Source organism: Gobio gobio (assembly GCF_949357685.1).
Source record: "Gobio gobio genome assembly, chromosome: 20".
NCBI lineage: Eukaryota > Metazoa > Chordata > Actinopteri > Cypriniformes > Gobionidae > Gobio > Gobio gobio.
The window spans coordinates 44,923,593-44,950,226 of NC_137113.1; the positions used below are offsets into that span (position 1 = coordinate 44,923,593).

The window sequence follows — 26,634 nt, forward strand, 5'->3', positions numbered from 1 at the left end:
CCTTAGCCTATTTGTACAAAAACGGCTTCTACGGGGCGATAGTGTAAGATACAAGGTAATGGAGCATTTTATACATTGACGTATTTGTGTAGAAATAAACAAATGGACAAATGGAGTCTTTAAACGCCTCAGATATAAAGATATTCACTGTCAAAGTGAGGCCAAAATGAATGGGAGTCAATGGGATGCTAACAGCAGGTGATGGCTTGGTTAGCAATGGCTGCCCCTATGGAAGGTACGCTTTCCGGGTGCTGGTTTACCCCCTTGGTAAATACTCTCTCTCTTCTTCTTCTGCGTGACAAGCGAGTGTCAAAAGCGTAAAGTGGCACAGCACCACCTTGTGTACCGGGAGCGCTATCTGCTGAATTTGCACATTCACTCAGCGCATCTGCAGTGAAAATCGCTTGGGTGTGAACACTCAAGATGCGGCGAAAAACATCTCGAAAAACGCTGGCGATAAGCGCGTGCGATAATCGTCCCGGTGTGTACAGGCCTTGAGTATGCGCAGTTGTGAGCATGAAGTGGAGCTGCATTATCAACACCACGCCCACACTCCCACAGAAACGGTTAGTCCAGTTTACTGCAGAACAACTCAATATGTCAGCATGAAATAAACAGTTATGGAAATGTAGTAAAAGCTCCAGAAAAAAAAGCCTGTTGCTGTTTTTATAGCACATAACTAATAAACTAAAAGCAAACTGAAAACATCTTTGGTAAAAATGCATTTGAAGTGTAATTTGGTTTGAAGCAAGTGTGAAGTCCAGAAAAGTGAAGGCAATGTGTTTCGAATCATCCCCGGGTGGCTAGATGCAGTATAGGTCATAAACCCCGCCCTCACCATGTAATCGAATGGGACCTGAGGTTTCTGAAGAGCATTTTTTTAATCCCAAAAGTGGGCGGAGCCGGCCATCACTATCTTGGTAGCGCGTCACTCCCGGATAACAGAAAATGGGCAAAGAGGCGGGACATGGGTCGACTAACAGACAGCAGCAGCAATCCACCTGTCACTCACGTGGCCATGCCCTTAATTATGCAGAAATGTAAGGCTTAATATAATTTAAGCGGATGAGTTATAAAAAATTCACCCCCCTTTACAGTTGTCATGAAGTGCAAAATTAGCCATATAGACCAAAACCTCTTTTTGTACCAGACTGTAAACATGTTTTTTCTGCTGTAAAGTTGGGCATTTTAACATGGGGCTCAATGAGATTCTGCTCGCTTCTGGAGCCTGTCTCTAGTGGCCAGTCCATGAATTACAGTTCAAGTCACTTCCGTATCAAGAGAGAGACTGGAAAGTTGCCGCTGGGACTTATGCCGCGTTCCTGGCAACCTGTAACCCGTGTTTTTCCAACCTTCTACCCGTGAAAGTGCACTGGAGCGGCAGCCAAACCCGTGACTTCCCACCTGTGAACTCGTACTAGATCGATGTACTCCCAGTTACGAGTTTTGACGTCACATAGCCCTCGAAGCAACAATGGCAGCCCCTACGGATGCAGTGTTTATGAAACAAATATACAAATAACGTAAAATAAAAGGTATAACAGCTTTTCTTGCCGTCTTCGCTGTTTTTCTCCTCCGTTTCCCTCAAATAAGCAAGGAGTAAGCACCTGGCGATTGAAATGATTGTAAATGAGCATAACCCCTGTACGGTCCGCAATGCTTTGTTTACATCTAACTACCTCACAATTCCTTGCGCTCAGGCAGTTTGGCGTGACTTTGCCTGGAACACTACAAAGTCGTGAGTCATGGTTTGAAGTTGTAATTTACGGGCTCAAAAACCTGCCTAGAACGCAGCATTAGTCAGTAGCTGCATTTCCATTACCCTTCAAATTTGCGCAAATTGAAATTGAAAATAGGCTTACTCCCAATGGAAACATGTCAATTTTGCAAAAACTCCCATATATCACTCGCATGAGGTGGTTTTTCAGGCAATTCGAAAAAGGAAATGTTCATTGCAATGGAAATCATTCTTTAAAGATGACGCGGTATGTTTGGATAGAAGACGAGACAGATTTCTTTATTAAATTCATAAAAGACAAAATAATTACAGGAATACTGGACTCTAAACTAAGAAATGCCACATTATCATGAAGAGCTTGAAGCAGATATGAGGGAGAAACACCCACAAACACAAGTATAAGGTGCTTTCCTTGTCATTAATGCTTGGATCACATGCCTACGTCTTCTTCCATTAAAAACAATGGCTAGTGCGCTGACTATAAACCTAACAACATACATTGGCATCATTTTTGGAATGACTCGAGAGTAAAAAAACGCTGTCATTTCGCAATCGTTTTTATCGACATTTAGAAAATATCGCAAAAGTTTTGAGCAAATCTGTAATGGAAACCCAGCTACTGAGGCAGTAGATCTTTTCTCAAGATATTATGGTGGAGATTGGGGATTAGATTTTAATTCCTACATTTCCATAACTGTTTATTTCACACCGACATAATGAGTTATTCTGCAGTAAACTATGCTAACCATAGACTGTAAAAGGTGCTAACCACTGATCTATATCGTGATTTGTGAACATTTATATAGATCAGTACTAACCGATTCCGCCGGAGTTGTGGGCGGAGCCTATACCGCGCTCCACTTCATACTAACTACTGTTGCACAGACTCGGGCTCCGAGTTCACTACTTTTTTTACAGTCTGATGCCAGAAGACAGTCTAAACATTGGTACAGCATACATTTGATGACAGGTAAGGAAATGAATAACTGAACTCAAACGCAAGAACGAGTACGCTCACCCACGTCGATAGATGGCAGTGCAGCGTCGACACCCTATCGGTACTTTAAGCACATGAAGAAGAATGTACTTATCAGGCCGTTCTTCATTATTCACTTTATTTATTTCACATCAAACCATATTTTACACCGCATATAATCTTATAGTTGATGTAAGAGTGACAGACATCGTAGTATACTGATCCAAACTCCAAACAGGGATCATGTTTTTCCATTACATTTTTGATAGAGTGGAATTAACTGATCCTGGATCGGTATCAGCACCCAATACTTGAGCTTTTTAACCCTCTGGTATTAATACAGTACAGCGATAGCCTAAATATAGCAAATGCATTTCAAATTAAAGATGTCAGATTTGTGCCATCTGGTGGAAGAGAAAGAAAATTGTGTATTTTTAAATCATTTGTATTATTGTATATTAATTTGTATTTCCCTTACGAGAGTACTCTCGTATTGCGTTTTGCTAAAACGCTATGGGGGAATTCCTTTCCTCGAGATATTGAAGCAAATTTTTATCCAAAAATACCTTTTATACGCAGTGCAGCTGCACAACTCTCAGCAGGAAGCAGCTGCGTGCTGATTGGCTGTGCCGTTGCAACTGCAGCAACCTATAGCGAGACCTTGGGGCGGGACGGACCAATCAGGTCCTTCCAAACTCCCGCCACAAGGGGCAACATAATTTGCATAGCCTAGGGTATATAAGACCCACTCTCGCAAGGTTAGTCAGATTAATTCTTCTTCAGCGACTTGCAATCGTTGAGCTCCGGATCGAAGCCTGCCGTCGACACGCACCCAGCGGAACACGCAGCCTGAGGACGTCGGATTCTCCGCCTTCAGCCTGCCTTCCAGCTGCGCCATCCGGCACCATATCCTTTATACCTTCTGTTTTTCTAAAACATTCAAAAAGAGCCGAGACGTTGATACAAATGTCTCGTTCCTGCGCCTCGTGCAGAGGTTTCATCGCGGACGAGGATCGGCACATCATCTGCGTGTCATGTCTCGGACGAGACCACACGCAGGCTGCACTCAACCAGGGCGGCTGCCCTGAGTGCGACGAGCTGGCGCTGCAGACCCTTCGGGCTCGGCTCGCCAGCTTCGACTCGGATCCCGTCCCGTGCTCCCAGCCTCTAGAGCCACGGAAGAAAAAACGTCGCGACCAGAGGCCACCGGAGCGCTCTGACGAGCACACGCCGGGCATGTCCCCGCGTGCCTCGCCATCGCCCGTGTTGTTCGCCGACGAGCAGCACAGCTCCCCTCGCATGGCGGCTGCTGCTGTTTCGTTCGGCGGACCGGAGGAGGAAGAGGATGACAGCCTTTCCCTTGCTGCATCCGGGAGCGGGTGGTCGGACGCCGCCTCGGAGCACGCCACTTCGACGCGGACGGCTAGCGGCGTCATAACCTCAGTCGACTCTGAGCTTATGCGCTTGCTCACCAAGGCCGTGGACGACCTCGGCATTGACTGGTCTCAGCCCGAGGAGCCCACGAGAAGCCGTCTGGATGAGTGGTATTTCGAGAACCGCCGTCAACCTACCGCTCAAAGACCCGCTCCCTTCTTCCCAGAAGTCCACGAGGAGCTAACAAAATCGTGGAAGGCGCCATTTTCATCACGCGCCAGATCCTCTTTTTCTCCAGCGCTCTCGGTAGTCGATGGCGCTCAGAAAAAAGGATATCAAGCCCTTCCTCCCCTCGAGGAGGCTGTCGCTGCACACCTTTGCCCGCCCTCCGCCAGAGGATGGCAGTCAAAGACCGTGCACCCTTCCAAGGCCTGCCGCACTACGTCCAGCCTCGCCGGTCGAGCATTCGCCTCCGCCGGCCAGGCAGCGTCAGCGCTACACTCCATGGCGGTTCTTCAAGTCTTCCAGGCCAAACTCCTCCGTTCCCTGGACGAGTCTGTTCCTGATAACGAGGCTCTGAAGGATCTGCGCGGCGCCACTGACTTGGCCCTGCGCGCCACCAAGGCCAATGCTCAGGCGATCGGCAGATGCATGGCCAGCCTGACGGTGTTGGAGCGCCATTTATGGCTTAACTTAACGGAGATGAAGGACGCGGACAAGACCGCTTTCCTGGACGCGCCCATTTCGCCTTCAGGATTGTTTGGTTCCGCCGTGGTTGGGTTCACAGAGCGCTTCACTGAGGCACAGAAAACTTCGCAGGCAATGCGACATTTCCTGCCCAAGCGTTCCAGCTCCTCCGCTAGCCGTCAAGCTAAGGCTGGACCAGCCCAGCCCGCCAAGGCGCCGCCTTCAGCTCGCCAGCCTCACGCGGCTTCCAAGCCCGGTCAGCGTTCCCGCTCTACGAGCCGCAGCAGACCGCCGGAGCGTCGAGGTCCACGACCCAGCAATGTGTCGAAACCTGAGCCTCCGAAGCCGTCCTAGCCAGAGGTATGAAGAGAAGGCGGATAGTGCCCGCTTCGGCCGGTGCACCGCCTCGCTCTCTTCCAAAACGTTCCCCAGCTCCCTTCAAGGCGGCTGGGAACGCCACATTCACAGCCAACGAGCCCGCAAGCAAGCGTGCTCGCCTGTACACAAACGCCGTTTTCACGGCGACCCATATGAGTCACAAAAAGAGCTTTTTCTCTGTAGGCAGTGTGCCAGCATTAAAGCATGTACCCCTACACTCAAGCACTCCCCCATGTTCCCCAGCCCCCTGCACTCAGGTGGCTGGAAACATTATTCTCACAGTCAACGAGCCCGCACTCAAGCGCGCTCGCCTGTACACAAGCACCAATCCTCTATGTCCCCCGGCCCCCTGCACTCAGGCGGCGGGAAACAATTCCCTCATAAGCGCCAGCTTAGCGCAAGGTTATCGGGCCACCGAGTCCCTGTTACTCAGCGACTCGCCCCACAGATTAATTCAGCCCCTGGCTTCGAAGGCCGAGGCCTGGCGGGCCATTCCCGGCATTTCGAAATGGGTGTTGAACATAATAGAACGAGGTTACTCGCTACAGTTTGCTCGCAGACCACCGCGCTTTCGCGCCGTGGAAGAGACAACGGTGAGAAGCGACAAAAGTCACGTGCTTCGAACCGAGATATCAAAACTGTTAATAAAGGGAGCGGTAGAAGCCGTACACCCCTCACAGAGCGAGTCAGGCTTTTACAGCCGTTACTTCCTTGTACCAAAAAAGGACGGTGGTCTAAGACCCATCCTAGATCTCAGACATCTGAACAAAGCCCTTATGAAGCGCCCGTTCAGAATGTTGAGAATGAAACAAATCCTCGCGCACATTCGCCCGGGAGATTGGTTTTTCACTGTGGATCTAGAGGATGCCTATTTTCACATACAAATAGCCCCCCATCACAGGCCATTCTTGAGATTCGCCTTCGAGGGGAAAGCATACCAATACAAGGTGCTACCTTTTGGTCTATCTCTAGCCCCTCGCACGTTTACAAAGTGCATGGAAGCGGCGCTAACCCCGCTGAGGCTTCGGGGAATGAGAATTCTCAACTATCTCGACGACTGGCTCATAATAGCTCAGTCAGAGATACAGTTATTAAACCACAGATCTTGGCTTCTCAACCATTTACAATGCTTGGGACTCAGAATCAATGTGGCAAAGAGTTTATTGTCTCCCACACAGAAAGTTTCGTTTCTGGGAACAGTATTGGACTCAATGCAGATGAGCGGGCGGCTGACGTCACAGCGCGCGCTCTCTGTTCGGAACCGAGCGGTTTCCCTCAGGTCCGGTGCACACATTCCTCTCAAACACTTTCAGAGGATGTTGGGTTTCATGGCCTCGGCGGCGCCAGTTCTCAGACTGGGTCTGTTGCGCATGCGCCCCCTACAGCACTGGCTGAATCGCCGCGTTCCAGCTCACGCATGGCTTTCGGGCCGATTGCAAATCAAGGTAGACCACAGCTGTGTGTTAGCTCTGGCTCCTTGGAAAAATCCCGTCTGGTACAAGACGGGCGTGAGTTTGGGCACTGTTACGAAGTGGAAAGTTATCTCGACAGATGCATCCAACCTAGGTTGGGGAGCCCTTCACGAGGGCAGGCCGATCTCCGGTCTCTGGTCAGACTCGGAGAAGAGCCTTCATATAAACTGTCTAGAGATGAAAGCGGTCACGATATCGCTAAGAGCTTTCCTTCCGTACATAAAATACCACCATGTCCTGATCCGAACGGACAGCAGGTCGGTGGTAGCCTATATAAATCGCCAAGGCGGTCTGAGATCTATCGATCTGCACTCAATGGCGGAAGAAGCCCTAATATGGGCAGAGCACAATCTGAGCTCGCTGAGAGCGACTCACGTGCCAGGCATTCTGAATTTGGGTCCGGACATGCTGTCCAGGGGCAAAGTGTCCCCGGCAGAGTGGTCTCTTCACCCAAATATAATTCAGATAATTTGGGGCAAGTTTGGAGAGGCAAAAGTGGATCTTTTCGCCTCAAAAGACAATGCTCAATGCCGAATATATTTCTCCAAGCGCGAGGATGCGTTGGCCCACGAATGGCCCAACCTTCCTCTTTATGCGTTTCCCCCAATCTCAATGTTACCTCAGGTCATAGAGAGGATCAGGGAGAGCAAATGCGCTGTGCTTTTAATAGCCCCGCTTTGGAGAAATCAACCTTGGTTCTCACTGCTGAGTCAGATGTCAGATGCAGCTCCGTGGCCGATCCCGCTGAGGAGAGATCTTCTCATGCAGGCGGAACGGCAGATCTGGCATCCCCGTCCCGATCTATGGGCGCTTCATGTTTGGCCCATCAACGGGTACATGAGAACCTTTCTGAAAGCATAATGAACACTATTACTGAAGCTAGAGCCCCCACTACTAGGCGGCTCTATTCAGGCAAATGGTCAGTCTTTTCAGACTGGTGTAAAGCGCGAAGTCTGACCCCACATGATTGTGCAGTGTCAGAGGTGCTTACATTTTTACAAGAGCTTCTGGACGCGGGTCGTTCCCCCTCCACGCTCAAAGTTTATGTGGCTGCTATAGCAGCGTATCACATTAAAGTGAACGGACTGTCACTAGGAAAGAGCGATCTCATTGTTCGCTTCCTTAAAGGGGCTAGAAGGCTTCACCCACCTCGTCCCCCTTCAGTCCCTATATGGGACCTGTCCACGGTCCTAGATGCCATGAAGAGCTCTGCATTTGAGCCTCTGCATTCTGTGAGCTTAAAGCTCCTGTCACTAAAGACCGCTTTTCTGCTAGCGATTGCATCAGTTAAGCGAGTGGGTGATCTGCACGCGCTCTCTGTGAGCGCCTCGTGTCTGGAATTTGGGCCAAACGACTCCAAAGTCGTCCTCAAACCAAGACATGGATATGTACCTAAAGTGCTTTCAACTCCGTTCAGAGCACAGGTTATTTCACTTTCGGCACTTTCATCACAGTCAGATGAAATAGATGCTAATTTGCTCTGTCCTGTCAGAGCGCTGAGAATATACATAGAGCGTTCCGCTGTTTACAGGCAAACTGAACTGAACTGCTATCTCACTGGCCTATGAGTCTAAAGATCTCGGCTGCCCTTTGGGCATTAAAGCCCATTCTACTAGAGGCATGGCCTCTTCGTGGGCTTGGTCTACTGGCATTTCTCTGAATGATATCTGTGCGGCGGCAGGCTGGGCCTCCCCGTCCACTTTTATCAGATTCTATAATTTAGATGTTCCGGCTTTACAAGCTGGGCTTCTTGCTGTATGAACAGATTAACCCCTTGAGGCTCGATAAGTCCGGCCTGGGTTTAATATTGTATAAGTCATAAGCATATTCCTTACGGCCCGAAGTGTCTGGCCACTCTTTATTCCTGACCCGATTATGTCCGGTCTATACTTATTGCACGAATATCGTGTTCATTCTCATGAGGGCCCGACTCAGGTCTGGCCCATTCTGAATTATTGATATCATACTACAGGCCCACCTAGGTTGGCCTGGGTTTGGTGTCGTCGGCTTTAGAGCCGTTAAGCAAGCACGGCGTTTTGCATTGGTCCCCCATAGCGTTTTAGCAAAACGCAATACGAGAGTACTCTCGTAAGGGAACGTTTCGGTTACTAACGTAACCTCGGTTCCCTAAGATGAGGGAACGAGTATTGCGTTTTGCTTGCCGTGCTTGCTCACTTGCTCAGGAGTCGCTTCAGTCGATTAACCTGACTAACCTTGCGAGAGTGGGTCTTATATACCCTAGGCTATGCAAATTATGTTGCCCCTTGTGGCGGGAGTTTGGAAGGACCTGATTGGTCCGTCCCGCCCCAAGGTCTCGCTATAGGTTGCTGCAGTTGCAACGGCACAGCCAATCAGCACGCAGCTGCTTCCTGCTGAGAGTTGTGCAGCTGCACTGCGTATAAAAGGTATTTTTGGATAAAAATTTGCTTCAATATCTCGAGGAAAGGAATTCCCCCATAGCGTTTTAGCAAAACGCAATACTCGTTCCCTCATCTTAGGGAACCGAGGTTACGTTAGTAACCGAAACGATTTTCCTTAAAAAAAAAACTATTTTTGTATTTCCTATGGTAATCATTGTGTGTGTGTGTGTGTGTGTGTGTGTGTGTGTGTGTGTGTGTGTGTGTGTGTGTGTGTGTGTGTGTGTGTGTGTGTGTGTGTGTGTGTGTGTGTGTCTACAGGTTTATATTACATTGTGGGAAGTTTGCAGAACGTTTTCGTAATGGTAGGTATTGTAGGTACAGTTTGTACAGTATAAAAATCATTGTCTATGGAAAGTCTCCATGAAAACACAACGTGTGTGTGTGTGTGTGTGTGTGTGTGTGTGTGTGTGTGTGTGTGTGTGTGTGTGTGTGTGTGTGTGTGTGTGTGTGTGTGTGTGTGTGTGTGGTCCCCACAAAATGTCCCCACAAAGATGGCAATATCCGAAATCCTCGTCCTTGTGGGGACATTTTTAGGTCCTCATGAGGAAAACATCTTATAAATCAGACTATGTGATGTTTTTTGAAAATGTAAAAATGCAGAATGTCTCCTGTGATGGGTAGGTTTAGGGGCAGGGGCAGTGTAGGGGGATAGAATATACAGGTTATACAGTATAAAAACCATTACGCCTATGGAAAGTCCCCATAAAACATGAAAACCCAACATGTTTTGTACATGAAAACACAACGTGTTTCTGTGTGTGTGTGTGTGTGTGTGTGTGTGTCTTCATATTGCAATATTGCAAAACAAAATTCCAAATGTAAAATGTTGCTTTCTAAAATGACTGAAGAGTACCAGAGGGTTTAACGAAATTTGACAAATGCAAACTGACAGTAATATTCATGGTCCTTACTAAAACAATCCATATGATTTATGAAGCAAAGCATTACATGAAGAACAGACCCTGTTTCATTCTGTTCCTCACATAAAGACTTTAAATCACTGCACAGCATGGGTCATATGGACTGTTTTTAGTGCTCTTTGTCAACTGTAGAGCTGCATAAGGATTTCTCCGAATGTCTCCTTGTGTGGAGAACAACAGCAACATTAGCGGTTTGGAACAACATTATTGGGTGAATTTTCTTTTTTGGGTGAAGTATTTCTCAAAGACACACAAAAGCAAGAAACAAATAGTGAAAGGTAAAAACATGTGTTGTTTCTCAGCGCTCCGCCATCGCCTGCTCCGCCATGAGGAGGGGCTCGAGGCACTGCCGAGGCGGATCCACGGTGAGCCTGTCACCGCCGGCCATCTTCCGCAGCTCATTGGCGTTACCCTGGATGGTGTGGTGATGGTACAACTGGAGACTGAGACGGGGGGAAGAAAGGGAAGTTTGTTATGTGTGTTGAGTTAAAGGGATAGTTCACCCAAAACATTAACATTCTGTCATCATTTGCTCACCGTCAAGTTGTTCCAAACCTGTTTGAGTATCTTTCATCTGCTGAACAAAAAAGAAGATATTTTGAAGAATGTCAGTAACCAAACAGTTGATGGACCCCACTGACTTCCATACTACAGAAGTCAATTGGGTTCATCAACTGTTTGGTTACTGACATTCTTTAAAATATCTTCTCTTGTGTTCAGCAGAAGAAATAAACTCATACTGGAACAACTTGACTTGAATTAAAAAAAAATTGGGTGAACTATCCCTTTAAGACAAAACACCACAGGTGAATATTATCCCTTTAAAGGGATAGTTCACCCAAAAATGAAAATTAGCCCATAATTTACTCACCCTCAAGTCATCCTAGGTGTATATGACAAATCAGAGAATATTACAAAAGTGCAGACTAATCCAAGCATTAGAATTGGATTAATAGTTGCTCTGTTTTTGAAGCCCATAAAAAGTGCATCTGCCCATCATATAACTGCTCCACGCGGCTCTGGGGGGTTAATAAAGGCCTTCTGACGCGAATCGATGCGTTTGTGTAAGAAAAATATCCATATTTAAAACTTTATCAAGTAAACTTTCGACCGACCGCCTTCCATGTTCAATTTATGGAAAAATTGTTGAAAGTTCCCCTGCCGATCGAAAGACTAAGGTAGGCTCGTCATGACGTCACGTACTCGTATCTTGAGTTTCACTTTCAACATTCAACACTTTTCCACAGAAGGTTTTAAATATGGATATTTTTCTTACATAAACGCGTCGATTCTCTTCAGAAGGCCTTTATTAACACCCCAGAGCTGCGTGGAGCAGTTATTTGACAGACAGATGCACTTTTTATGGACTTCAAAAACAGAGCAACTATAAATCCAATTCTAAAGCTTGGATTAGCCTGGACTTTTGTAATATAAGATTTTATTCGTCTGAAAGAAGAATGTCATATACACCTCGGATGACTTGAGGGTGAGTCAATTTTGGGCTAATTTTCATTTTTGGGTGAACTATCCCTTTAAGACTTTTTTTAAAATAATGTTACGTTAAAATATGCAAATGTGGCATTATTTAGTTAAATATGAACTAATTTGCATACATTTCCAGAACAGAAATCTGAACATTTGTTAAAAACCAAGTTTAGCATTCTTGTTTCATTTTGTTGACATATTAGAGGTTTATATTAGGAAAGATTGTTTTTCGCCACGGAATAATTAAAAAAAAGGTAATTGTGACTTCATATCTCACAATTCTGACATTTTTTCTAGGAATTGCAAGTTTATATATCACAATATAGACTTCATAACTCACATTTCCAAGTTTATATCTCACAATTTGGAGATAAATAGTTGCAATTACCTTTTTAATTTTATTAATTTTATTTTATTATGTGGCGAAAACAAGCTTTTTCATCAAAACACTGTCAAGAGTAAGAAAAAGACAGTTTACAGTTTTTCCCCCCTCATTTGTTGTGAACAAACCCCTGTGTAAAAACCTTCAGAATATATACACTGATCAGGCATAACATTATGACCTGTGTATTCTGACACCTTTCTATCAGAACCAGGGTTAACTTCTTGAGCAATTTGAGATACAGTAGCTCGTCTGTTTGATTGGACCACACGTCACACATCAATGAGCCTTGGGGGCCCATGACCCCGTCGCCGGTTCTCCACTGTTCCTTCCTCGGATCACTTTTGATAGAGACTGACCACTGCAGACCGGGAACAGCCCACAAGAGCTGCAGTTTTGGAGATGCTCTGACCCAGTCGTCTAGTCTTCACAATTTGGCCCTTGTCAAACTCGCTCAAATCCTTACGCTTGCTCATTTTTCCTGCTTCTAACACATCAACTTTGAGGACAAAATCTTCACTTGCTGCCTAATATATCCCACCCACTAACAGGTGCTGAAGAGATCATCAATGTTATACACCGGTCATAATGTTATGCTTGATTGGTGTAGATAGGAATAAAACTGTAAAGTGAATGTAAAGCGCTGAAGTGAAAAACTCACTTTGAGAAAACAGCCGTAAAAAGATAAGCATTGTAATTTAAATCTATTAGATAAACTGTAATGAGATAAACACTTAAATATACTCACCGAAAGGATTATTAGGAACACCTGTTCAATTTCTCATTAATGCAATTATCTAATCAACCAATCACATGGCAGTTGCTTCAATGCATTTAGGGGTTTGGTCCTGGTCAAGACAATCTCCTGAACTCCAAACTGAATGTCAGAATGGGAAAGAAAGGTGATTTAAGCAATTTTGAGCGTGGCATGGTTGTTGGTGCCAGACGGGCCGGTCTGAGTATTTCACAATCTGCTCAGTTACTGGGATTTTCACGCACAACCATTTCTAGGGTTTACAAAGAATGGTGTGAAAAGGGAAAAACATCCAGTATGCGGCAGTCCTGTGGGCGAAAAGGATGGTAGATGGAAAATTTTGCCGTAAACAGAATGAGAACATGGATCTATCATGCCTTGTTACCACTGTGCAGGCTGGTGGTGGTGGTGTAATGGTGTGGGGGATGTTTTCTTGGCACACTTTAGGCCCCTTAGTGCCAATTGGGCATTGTTTAAATGCCACGGCCTACCTGAGCATTGTTTCTGACCATGTCCATCCCTTTATGACCACCATGTCCCCATCCTCTGATGGCTACTTCCAGCAGGATAATGCACCGTCACAAAGCTTGAATCATTTCAAATTGGTTTCTTGAACATGACAATGAGTTCACTGGCCCCACAGTCTCCAGATCTCAACCCAATAGAGCATCTTTGGGATGTGGTGGAACGGGAGCTTCGTGCCCTGGATGTGCATCCCACAAATCTCCATCAACTGCAAGATGCTATCCTATCAATATGGGCCAACATTTCTAAAGAATGCTTTCAGCACCTTGTTGAATCAATGCCACGTAGAATTAAGGCAGTTCTGAAGGCGAAAGGGGGTCAAACACAGTATTAGTATGTGTTCCTAATAATCCTTTAGGTGAGTGTGTATATATATATATATATATATATATATATATATATATATATAAAGCCAGTTCCTGTAAAGTGACATGAGGTGATACGGTACTTACTCAGCGGTCTTGGCATTTCGTTTCACGCTGCAATAACAAGGACAAAGAGAAAAGGAAACATGAAATGGTCATTCAAACAGCGTTAGCATCACAAACTGTGGCTCTGAAGTGGACGTACACTCCCTCTCTCCTACAGCACATGATGTAGGCCAGGATGAGGCAGAGGATCAAAGCCAGAGCGAAGGGAATGATGACGGTGAATATGTAGTCGGGGAGGAAATCTCTGTCGGGCGGAGACTCTGGAGGACTGAACTCTCCACCCCACGCCAGGACACCTGAACCCACAGTAGGGACCGGGGCAGGAGGAACAGGCTTGGACAGATCCATCTATGGGGTGAAAGGTATAAAACCATATTTAAAGATGAAGGTGAGCTATCCATCACACAGAGCACCATGTGTTGTGTCTCACCAGGACAGTTTTGCACCAGGTTATGCAGTTGATGGGGTTTGTGCAGGTGGTGCAGTCTCCGCTGATCTTCCCTCCGGCCTCACACTCTCTCTGCTGCTCCGCCGTCTCCAGGCTCAGCATGCATTTGGAAAAGGGCCGGTCTGAACCCAGTTTCACATACACACTGAGACAAACACAGAGACATGTGGTAAGATGAGGTAAGATAAGTCAATTGGCTCACCTTCATGCTGTTCCAAGACCTTAGTTCATCTTCAAGACACAAATATTTTGAATTGATTTTTTGATTTTGATTCGTTTTATCATGCCTTTATGATCTTTTTGGCTACCTGGACTTTCAAATGGAGGTACATGAATCTCTCAGGTTTCATTAAAATGTCTTCATTTGTGCTCATAAGATTAACCACATTCTTATGGGTTTGGAACGACATGAGGGTGAGAAAATGACGACAGAATTCACAGATATTTTAGGATGAACTATCCCTTTAAGTTTGTGGTCACCAATTCAATACAAACGGTATATTTCTGCACTGCAAATCCTTCTCTTAACCAGTATTTGTCTTGGTTTACAGTTTAGTTTTTTTAGATAATATGTAATAAGTTTATTTTGTCATGTTTCAAGCATAAACTTGCCCAGAATTTGCCAAAGGGGTAAGAAAAATAATTCAAGATATAATCTCTGAAAACAAGTCTTAATATCTTATGAAATAGATATTGCAAATCTCAAGTAAAGAATATCTGGATACATTTACTGGAAAACAAGAAAAACAAATGACTGAAAAAGTGATTTAGAGAAAATATCTGAATAGTAAGGTAAATAAATTAATAATTAAATAATAATATAATTATTAATAATACTATAATAATAGTATAAATATTATTATTGTTATAATTATGTAATATAATAATAATAATATACAAGAAAAAAGTACTGACTGAATAGGTGATTTTTAAAAGAAAATGCCAGAATAGTAAGCAAAATTAATTAATTAATAATTAAATAATAATAATATTATTATAAATATATTATTATAATAATTATGTAATATAATAATACATACAAGACACAAATCCTGACAAAGTAAATACCAGAATATTAAGCAAAAAACAAATAGATTCATTAATGAAATAATAATAATATAAATAATAATACAATATAAAATATTATTATTGTTATAAATATTTAATATAATAATAATAATAATATACATAAGACAAAAATACTGACTGAAAAAGTGATCTTTAAAGGTCCCATGGCATGGCATTTTTCTATTATTTTATAATGTTTCCTGAGGTGTACTTATATTGTTAGTATGACTTTTACATAATAAAATGTCATAATTTAGAAATAAAAGGCATTTTTTCAATACTGCTGTTTGCCCTGTGGCTGAATGCCCTGCTTCAAGAGGCGTGTCTGCTGTGAGACTTCAGTAAAAACGCCCACTGTTGTGATTGGCTGACATCTTTGCATTTTAAATGAGCGGAGGGGGCGTGGTTTAACGAGGTCTACGAGGCACGAGCTGCTGCCAGAGAGACGGATGGACCTGAGTTCACTTCACATCAGTTCTCAGCATGTCTGAACTGTTGTAGTTACAGCATATACTTCAGGTTATTAGTCTATTTCTAGTCGGAGGGGCTGTCACTCATGTCAGAAAGTTAGTAACTTTAGTAAATTATGGATCAGCGCTGACTCGAGACGCGAACCGTTTAGACCGATTCAGTCCGATTTGGTGAACTGATTCGGTTCACTAAAAAGAACTGGTTCAAAAGAAAGATCGTTCGCGAACCGGACATCACTAATGTACCAGAGACTGAGCGATTGCTAACAAAGTTATTTATAGTAACTACTGAGTTATGAGAGCCCTGTCAGTCAGCGCGAGTTTATTGTGTTTGTATCTGAGAGTTCTGAATAAACACGAGTCCCAATCACACCGAGTCCGTCTTCATCATTATTACCAACTTTGTAACACATGCAAAGTACCATTACAGCTGTCGAGATGAACGAGTTAAAAGTAAGTGTTGATAATAGCATTATTTTTAAAATAAAATAAAAGCGTCAGTGACGCGCGTTGAGTACACAGCGCAAACAAAGACACAACAGCAGTAATCGAATGTAATCCAGTTTATTGTGGGGCTAGGCTGGCTAGCCCGAATATGCTCATGCTTACCCCCCTTCTGCTTAATCTCACGCCGCGTTTGGTGCCTCCGCTGTGGGCCAGATGCAGTACTGGGGGTCGGGGATGTTGAAGGCCGAGCTTCGGCGTGTGTGAGGTTTATCTCTAAAGATGTGACTCTGCCATGTTGAGCAGAAACTCATGACTGTATGCACATTTTAGAACCGATAGACGCGACGAGGACGTACAAAAACACTGACTCACAAGATAGAAAACACCGTTCTGTCTGGAGAGAGAGAAGCCGCAGTGTGTGCACGAATAATAAATAATTAGCTACACATCAGAAATCACTGATCACAGATCAGAAGGAACTGAAGAAAGACTTCTGTTTTCATTTGTACATCCAAACACTGAGAAACTGCCAGCATTCACTCGTTCACAACACATGATCTCTCGAGCGTTTGCATGGGCGTGGCAGATTCTCTGGGCGGAGGAAAGGGAGGAAACCGTTCCTGCTTGGACGTCAAACCAGGAGACTTCAGGATTGGCTCGTCTGGCCTGTCATTTTCTCAAAGGCAGAGAAAGACAGCCAGAACTCGGGTTTACACCGATCAACATTTCTATCCACTTGGGGACAATATTCAGGCTAGGGGAACTCATATTAATGTTGAAAAACCTCATAAAATGAACATTTCATGCCATGGGACCTTTAAAGGAAAATGCCTGAATAGTAAGCATAATTAAATAATAATTATTATTAATTATACAATAATAATGCTATAAATATTATTATAATAATTATATTTGTGTAATATAGCAATATACACAAGACAAAAATACTGACAAAGAAAATGCCTGAATATTAAGCAAAAAATAAATAAATACATTAATTAATTAATGAATTAACTAATTAATTAATTAATAATAATATAAATAATTATTATTGTTATTTAGTATTACATATACTCTAATAATAATTGGTAAAATCTATAATAATTTTAACAACATCATAATAATATCAATAGTAATAATATTACTATTAATATATATAATTAATAGTAATATTACTATTGATATTATTATGATGATGTTGTTAAAATTATATATATATATATATATATATATATATATATATATATATATATATATATATATATATATATATATATAGTAATTATGTAATAATTGTTAGTTGTTAGTTTTATTATTGTTATTATTATTTTTATTTAGTATAATATATACTCCAATAATAATTGGTAAAAAAAAATTATAATAATTTTAACAACAACAACATAATAATAATAAAACTGTCAGTCATCTCATCAAAGCTTCTATTGAAAGAGATTTTGTACTATTCTGCTATTAGTATTTGCAATAATATAATAATAATATTAAGAGTTGCTCTGTAACCTTACCCCTCAAAATATCCTGGAAGAGGAAGGGGGACGCGGCCGCCCCTGTCCAGAGCAGAGGTAATGTTGACAAAATCCAGCCGGCTGGTTCCCCACAGATGCTGAATGTCCAGCTGAATCTCCCGTTGAACATCCGCAGGAAGCACCTTCTCAATCTCTCTCCGCTCTATGAGGAACTCGGCCTGGTACGGCATGCGCTTTACTGGAGGAACACAAGCCCAGAACATCAGACACACGGTACAGGAACGCTCAAGTAGATCCATCAACTCACATCATACCTGCAGGACCCACGTTTATCACCAGCCTCTCGCGAAATGTGTCATAACTCCGTTTGTTGATCACAAATATCTGATAGAAGATATTTTCATTAGACTTTGTTTATTAGACATTTAAGGTCAATAGTATTGTGTCTCAGTACGCTCTCAAAAAAAAGAGTACAAAAGGTACAAGTGGCCGTCACTGGGGTGGTACCCTTAAAGGGGAGGTCTAATGCTATTTCATGCATTCACAGTTAAAGAGTTGATTCTCATGCAAAACGTGGACTTCAAATTTCAAAAACACGAGTTGGACGTATGACGGAGTATTTCTGTGCCAAATACACTCCTTCAGGATTCAAATAAGTTTGGGAACGTTTTTTTTCGAGTACCGCCCTGTATGATGTCATAAAGGGCGGGATTGCTTGTATGGGCACTTCTCCCGGATGAGCGCACACACACACATACACACACACACATACACATCAGTGAGAGCAAGAGCTTGCACATCAACGAGCTTCGTTCAGGTTATGGAAGCCGTCGGAAGTTCCATCATTTTGTTTTTAAACCACGAAATCAACAATGTGTGAAGTGAGGGAAAAATATCCTTGTTCAGCTTCCCAAATAACCCAGCGTTAAAGGGTTAGTTCACCCAAAAATGAAAATTCTGTCATTAATTCCTCACCCTCATGTTGTCTGACACCCGTAAGACCGTAAGACCGTTCATCTTCGGAACACAAATGAAGATATTTTAGTTGAAATCCGATGGCTCAGAAAGGCCTCCATTGGCACAATGCACTTTACATTTATGCATTTGGCAGACGCTTTTATCCAAAGCGACTTACATTGCATTCAAGGTAGACATTTTACATTTTGTCAGTTTTTGCTTTCCCTGGGAATTGAACCCATGACCTTGGCGTTGCTAGCGCCACGCTCTAGTGTTTGAGCTACAGGAAAGCTACTTTACACCATCAAGACCCATAAAAGCTACTAAAGACGTCGTTACAAAGTCCATCTCACTACAGTGGGTCTACAATCATTTTATGAAGCGACGAGATTAGTTTTTGTGCGAAAAAAAAAATCTAAATAACGAAACGAAAATAACTTTATTCAACAAGTTCTTGTCTTCCGCCTGGGTCTTTGACGTGAACTCACGAAGCACCACAACGCATGTGCGAGAATATGACATAGAGCTGGCGTTCTGACACATGACCCGGAAGCGAGGAGCTTCGTTTACAAGCAGAGGAAGACGCGCCGTATCTAAGCTGTTCAATTCTACATTGGTCATGCTTTAGAGCTTAGATCGGGCTCAAAAAATCCAGCCCGACCCTACCTGAGCCCGGCCCGACACATTAACTGTAGTTATGAGCCCGAGCCCGATTTAAACCCGACTATTTTTTAATACATGGGCTCTGGGTTCTGACGAGAACGAGCCTGTAATGAGCGAAGCGGAGCGGTGTGACGATCAGCTCAATAATCCTGCTCAGACATGACATTTATCTGTACTGTACAACATACTTGTTGTAGCCATTATGCTGCGTTCACACCAAACGCGAATAGAGCGTCAAAATGGCGTCTACCGCGTCTAGTTGGACACTTGAACATTTTGAATCCATTCGCTCGTACACAGCGAATTGGACGCACGTATAAATTGAGCGCTTGAAGCGAAATAGACGCGCGTTCAAGGCGCTCCGGGAGAAATATGTTATAAAACACCACTCTGCCTCTTTTCATATTAAAAAAATATATATTTAGCATTAACAGCCACACAAATGTGGTCCAGGCAACTCCTAAATTATCTTCACTGCATGTATATTTAAATATCCTTAAAAAAATAAAGTTATGAAACTTTGCTCACAGTCAAAACGATTTGGCAGACAACAAATTATAGATTCATGACATCAAAGATCGCCCGTTAGATCTACACAAGACGAACCACCACAGGACATCAGAGCCAGCGGCAGACGGCAGAAGGACTGGCCGAGGAAAGGCTGCTCTCGCTGGGGTTAATGAGCGCTGAGCGCCCGGTGATCGCCTGGATCTCACAAATCCAAAAACGCAAGATATTTTTTTTAAATGGGCGCTCTCTTTATAAATAAACCACAGATTTGAGCTTTAAACAACTACATTCTCACCTGAAAAAGTCTTAAAACCTCATTTTATGGCACAATAGTAGTATTTTTAAATTATGCAGGGTTTCTCATCACGTCACTTCACCATGTGACAGCAGCAAGCAGGCTCCTGATTGGTTAACGCGGCGTGAATTGACGCCAAAGTTAAAACATTTTCAACTCTGGCGTCAGACGTGAATTCGCTTCAAACGCGTGAATGCACAAAAAGCACCACTCGCGTGTAACGCGCATATCGTGCAAGACGTGCAATTCGCGTCATTCGCGCGAAATGCATCTATCGCGCCGCAGGACCTCCAGACGCGCGTCAATGCGCCTTTCCATTGACTTAACATTGAAATCACTCGCTCCTGGCGCTCTATTCGCATTTGGTGTGAACGCAGCATTAAACAATGTATTTTGTTTCATATTTATGTTTAAATAATATAATGTTATTTTTAAATTTCATCTGATTATGAAAAGTGCAAAGATGCGAGTGGGTCAGAAATGATTTTGGTGGTTATTATATTTTGTTTAATATTAATTTTTGTTTTGTAGAAAGCCTTTCTTTAAAGTGAATTTCGTTTTTATAAATTGTATCTTAATTTGAATCAATGTTTCGTCAGCCAATTGCCTGGATTTAATAAATAAGAAGCAAATAGACTATAGCAGACAACAATCGTGACATGAAGGCGTGGGAGCGATTACTTTCATTGCACATGAACTGGAGCGCGTCTCATAAATAAACTCAGCAGCTACTGCCTCACAGACATGAGAAATATGTGTACAGGAAGCTTGAAATGTCCACTTTTAAACGAAACGAAAAGAAATAGTAAAGCAAAGCCAGTGTTCACGCGAGCAGCTCATGACTGGCGTCTCAGAGCGGTTCTGTTCAGAATGCTGTGCTTCATCACTGCATGTGCTGTGAGTTTTACACTCATTTTAGACTAATCCTGACTTGTGCAACTTTGTACACATTTGTTTCTTAGTTGTAGTATTAGTTCTTACTTTGCTAAAAATATATATTATTTCTGATTATGGCATAGCATTCTGCCCACCCAATTAGGCAAATAATGTAATGATTAAAAGTAATGATTAAAAAACAAAAATGCTTGATCAGAGGCCCGGCCTGAGGATAGTGGCGGGAAATATCGGCCCGACCCGGCCCGCGGGCAGAGAATCTAAACTCTATCGTGCTTAGGTCGTGGCGTAATGCTCAAAATGGGGCTAAAGTGTGCATTTCCTGGATGCCCGAACCGTGAGAAACGAACAAGTGCACGTAAAAGTGCCTTATTAAAGCCGCAAAAATGAAAGTCATATTCTCGCGCATGCGTCGTGGTGAGTTCACGTCAAAGGCCTAGGCGGAAGACAAGAACTTCTTGAAAAAAAGTTATTTAGATTTTTTTTTTGCGCACAAAAACTATTGACGTCGCTTCATAAAATGATTGTAGAACCACTGTAGTGAGATGGACTTTGTAACGACTCTTTAGTAGCTTTTATGGGTCTTGAGAGAGGAAATGTCTTCGCTGCCAATGGAGGCCTTTCTGAGCCATCGGATTTCAACTAAAATATCTTCATTTGTGTTCCGAAGATGAACAATATTTTTGTTGAAATCCAAAGGCTCAGTGAGGCCTCCATAGGAAGCAAAGCAATTTACACTCTCAAGATCCATTGTTGTACTAAACACATTTAAATCAGTTCATGTGAGTACAGTGGTTCAATATTAATATTATAAAGCGATGAGAATATTTTTCGTCCGCCAAAAAACCCCTAAATAACGACTTATATAGTTATGGCCGATTTCAAAACACTGCTTCATGATGCTTCGGGCCGTTATGAATCAGCGAATCGATTCAACGGTTCGGAGCACCAAAGTCATGTGATTTCAGCAGTTTGACACGCTATCCATGATTCGACTCACTGATTCAATAAGCTTCATGAAGCAGTGTTTTGAAATCGGTTATCACTATATAAGTCGTTATTTAGGGTTTTTTTGGCGCACCGAAAATATTTTTGTCGCTTTATAATATTAATATTGAACCACTGTATTCGCATGGACTGCTTTAAATATGTTTTTAGTACATTAATGGATCTTGAGAGAGGAAATTGCTTTGCTCTCTATGGAGGCCTCACTGAGCCTTCGGATTTCAACAAAAATATCTTAATTTGTGTTCCAAAGATTAGCGAAGCTCTTACGGGTGTGAAACGGCATGAGGGTGAGGAATAAATGACATACATTTTTGGGTGAACTAACCCTTTAAGGAAACAGTGGATGCAGTTTGTTTTCCCGAAGCAGCAACGGAGTTCTACAAGTGTGTGTGTTTGTTCCCGGTCACGAGTGGAAACCGCAGGCGGTGAGTGAAACGGCATCAAATGTCTGTGTTTTGTTGGCAATCGGTGCGTAAGTGAATATAATGTAAACAACACAAACGTATAGTGAATCGAAAGTAGGGTTGGGAACCGAGAACTGGTTCTTATGCAGAACCGAAACTGATTTTTGCGCGAATTTCCTAAGTTTCGGTTCCGAAAACGGTTCTGGTGCAATGTGTGTGCGAAGCGCTGGAAGCGAGTGACAGCCAGTGTTGCCAAGTCCGTGGTTTTCCCGCAGAATTGGGCTACTTAAACACTGTTGATGCGGGCTGTGTTTCATGTCCGCGGGTTGAAGCGACCCCAATTATGTGATATTTAGCCCCGGAATGTCGAATTTTACCGGAGAAGCCCCCCTGAAACGCGATTGAGCTTGTTTTGGGCTAGTTTTGAGTAGCAATTGTGCGGGTGTTGTTGTGAAAACCTGGCAACCCTGGCTCACCTCATCATGAATATTAATTACGTTGCCTGCCGCTTCCAGGAGTGCAACGCAGTTCAGCACTGAAAGCCCTCGCGCTACACATTTAGAGAGATAAAATGTAATAAGACAATTTCAAAGGGGTTCATTTGAAAAAAAATGTTTTGCAAGAATGGCTTAATTAATACTGTAATATATGTACAGTACAGGACTTTTTTGACATTGCCAACCTGTAAATTAATTTCAGAGCAAGTAATAAACACAAAATGGATTGTTTGAGTTGCGTATTGTGCCTTTTTCCTTTACCACTATTTGTTTAATCATTTTAATGGAACCGGAATCGTTAGGCGGAACCGGAACCAGAACCGGAACCGGAAAGTTTCTCACGATTCCCAACCCTAATCGAAAGTTATCCAGGGATAATGCCATGACGCATTTCATGAGTGTGTGTGTGTGTGTGTGCTTGTTACTCTTTAGCTCCGCCCACTGCACGCCTCCACTAGCTCGGCTGTTTTCGGGGAAGAATCAGTACAGCGCATCTGTATGCCTTTAAGGGTACATTTGTGTACCTCTAAGTCGAGGAAAACAATGGTATAATTATACCCTAAGGACCAATTGTGTACCTTTAAATGTACAGTTATATGACCTGTTCACCAAAGAACAAAATTGTACCTCCACTGTACCTTTTTTCTGAGAGTGTATACAGAGTATACACAAACAATTAAAGCTAAAATTCTGTTAAATACGAGCAATGTTGTCCTCACCTCGATGATGTTCCTGCCCTGGTCCTGTGGCAGTGGCGTCCCGTACAGGAATCCGTTCTCATAAGAGTCCCTCTGGGTGAAGCGGAGCCACCGGGGCAGATCTGGAAAACGCTCCTTGTTGCATTTAAACACCATGGGATCATTGTATAGTTGACCTACAGACCAGGACAAGACACGTGAAACATGCTGTTATATTGAACAGATACCTTGATCTGGGCTTTGAAATATTCTGAGTATTGTAAGAATCTCTGACACACCGAAGACTTTATGAAAAGGCTCAAATTCACTCTGGAAAAGCTCTCTGTGTAGCTCATAGACAAACAGCTGACCCACTGGAGCCTCAGTGATAATGTCTGCCCGGACCGCCAGAAGACCGGCTGCACACACTGATGAGAATACATGCAGTTATAAACATGTAAAACTGCTAGCATTTATGATTCGTTTGAGTTTGGTCACCTCTATATGTTTAGTACATTGCCATGTGTCAGAGCAAAGAAACATCCAAACCTGCTGCTGTATAATTTGTCCCAGGTTTGAAATCTCAGAAGTGGCTCTTTAAATGTTTAAAGAGTTCAAAAGAAAGAGAATGAACTTGCCTGTTAATGCCAAAGCCCAGTTCCCTTTGTCTGCCATGTTGTTTGGGCTCTTGATTGACAGGAGCACTTGGTCAAGAGAGCAGAAGACCCACCCCGGCTGTCCTAAATACAGGGAGGGCTATTTTTATCCTTCTATCCGTCTCTTCCCGTTGTGTTCTGAGTGTGTGTTTGTTATAACAGCTACTGCAAATGACGTGTGATAACATATGAAGATACAGTATTTGTACAGTAGGTCTGCTTAAGGAGAAATCCCAATCTGAGGAATCTCTCCAACATGCCGCCAGATGTCACGAGCTCAGATAAATGTGCCGAAGAAACCCATGACATCTTATTACAGGATATTGATTAATTAGCCACATTTATTTTATTTAATTTGCATTCTATTCTCTGTGCTACAGTTTGATCAGGGATAGTGATTTATTGTATTTTATTTTATTTTTTTCTATTCTCTGTGCTACAGTATGATCAGGGATATAGTGATTTATTTAATTTAATTTGTTATTCTATTCTCCGCACTACAGTATGATCAGGATAGAGTGATTTATTTAATTTAATAACTTTTTTATTCTATTCTCCAGACTACAGTATGATCAGGGAGATGTGATTTATTTAATTTAATTTAATACTTTTTTTATTCTATTCTCTGGACTACTGTAGGATCAGGATAGGGTGATTTATTTAATTTAATTTAATTAATTATTTTTTTCTTCTATTCTCTGTGCTACAGTATGATCAGGATAGAGTGATTCATTTTTTTATTTTTTTTTATTTTTTTCTTCTATTCTCCAGACTACAGTAGGATCAGGATAGAGTGATTTATTTAATTTAATTTAATTAATTATTTTTTTCTTCTATTCTCCAGACTACAGTAGGATCAGGATAGAGTGATTTATTTAATTTAATTTAATTATTTTTATTCTATTCTCTGGACTACAGTATGATCAGGATAGAGTGATTTATTTTATTTTATTTTTTTTTCTTCTATTCTCCAGACTACAGTATGATCAGGATAGAGTGATTTATTTCATTTAATTTTTTTTATTCTAGTCTCCGGACTACAGTATGATCAGGATATAGTGATTTATTTAATTTAATTTAATTATTTTTATTCTATTCTCTGGACTACAGTATGATCAGGATAGAGTGATTTATTTAATTTAATTAATTATTTTTTTATTCTATTCTCTGTGCTACAGTATGATCAGGATAGAGTGATTTATTTAATTTAATTAATTATTTTTTTATTCTATTCTCTGTGCTACAGTATGATCAGGATAGAGTGATTTATTTCATTTAATTTTTTTTATTCTAGTCTCCGGACTACAGTATGATCAGGATATAGTGATTTATTTAATTTAATTTAATTATTTTTATTCTATTCTCTGTGCTACAGTATGATCAGGATAGAGTGATTTATTTAATTTAATTAATTATTTTTTTATTCTATTCTCTGTGCTACAGTATGATCAGGATAGAGTGATTTATTTTATTTAATTTAATTAATTATTTTTTAATCTATTCTCTGTGCTACAGTATGATCAGGATAGAGTGATTTATTTTATTTTATTTTTTAATTTTTTTCTTCTATTCTCCAGACTACAGTACACTCTAAAAAAAAGGCTCGTAATCATAGGGGAACCTTTTTTAGTGCTATATAGCACCAATTTTGGTGCTTCAGTGTAGTGTTGTTTTCGTCAATGAAAAGTATGACTAAATATCGTCGTCAACGAACCTTTATAACGTGACGAAAACGAGACGAGACGCAACGTAAATGCTGGTCATGTGACGATGACGAATAAAAACGAGACTAAATGTGGTTCACAAAATAAAAACTATGCTAAAATGTCTCTTCATTTTCGTTGACGAAAATGAGACGAGACGAAAAGTCGCGTTTTTATTATTATTTTGCAGTATTTCTGTGCGTCTCATTCAGGGGCTGCATCAGGTCTCACTGCGCAGACGCAGGCGATATCGCTCTCTTCAAGCCCCACTCGCGCGGCGTTTTAGAAGATTTAGCTCCGGTCAGTGAACGAGACCGATGGGCGGCAGTCGGGGTTCGTAAGCACTATTCGGACGGTAATTATTTGTCCAGCGGTCGTAAGGTGTCTTCATCATCTACAGGGGCTAGTCAGTGCTTTTATTGTCGTCTTAATGCAGAATATCAGTGTTTTTCTCCCACCACCCGTGTAAAAATCTCCAGCCGAATTACCTAAATTACTGTTTGACAAACACCAAGGTCGTGTGGTGCCGTCTGAATCCACATCTCTGAGTTTTCAATAATATATCACTTCAGAATTCACGGTTTATATCCTTTTTGGCCACTGCAGAGCACCGTGCGGCTGTGCTTCGCTGTTATTTGGATGCATTTGAAAGATCTAGACTTGTATTACTGAAATGCTGGCAAGTATTTACAAGAGCAAGATATTTCATCACCGCTCAAAAAAAAGAAGAAAGAAAAGCAGGTAAACATTTGAAATGTGCCGTTATAACGGCAGCAATTAGATATGTTAAAATAACCGCAACATTATGATTACCTCATAAGCGAATAAGAGGCTGTGTTCACTTATTTCCGCTCATTTCCATGTGGAATAAAATTACATCCTTTATTTTGAGATAAAATACAAGACAGAAA

At 42.2% G+C, this 26,634-nt stretch overlaps 1 protein-coding gene across 1 annotated transcript; it reads right to left on the minus strand.

The window, feature by feature from the left end:
- Positions 1-9,200: 9,200 nt before the first annotated feature.
- sgca (sarcoglycan, alpha) lies at positions 9,201-24,069 on the minus strand. The gene is made up of 9 exons (XM_079801436.1): positions 24,003-24,069; positions 23,664-23,792; positions 23,407-23,561; positions 17,774-17,843; positions 17,499-17,697; positions 13,973-14,135; positions 13,682-13,890; positions 13,564-13,590; positions 9,201-10,408 (listed from the first exon to the last, which is right to left on the minus strand). The coding sequence occupies exons 1-9, from the start codon at positions 24,037-24,039 to the stop codon at positions 10,264-10,266; spliced, it is 1,134 nt and encodes a 377-aa protein (XP_079657562.1). The 5' UTR covers positions 24,040-24,069; the 3' UTR covers positions 9,201-10,263.
- Between the last annotated feature and the right edge of the window lie 2,565 nt (positions 24,070-26,634).

Coding starts and splice junctions, on each gene's coding strand:
- sgca (XM_079801436.1), bottom strand. CDS start 24,039: ATGGCAGACAAAGGGAACTGGGCTTTGGCATTAACAG. Junction 23,562..23,663: donor GCCTTTTCATAAAGTCTTCG/GTGTGTCAGAGA, acceptor CCTGGTCTGTAG/GTCAACTATACAATGATCCC. Junction 10,409..13,563: donor CGAAATGCCAAGACCGCTGA/GTAAGTACCGTA, acceptor CCCCCGTCTCAG/TCTCCAGTTGTACCATCACC.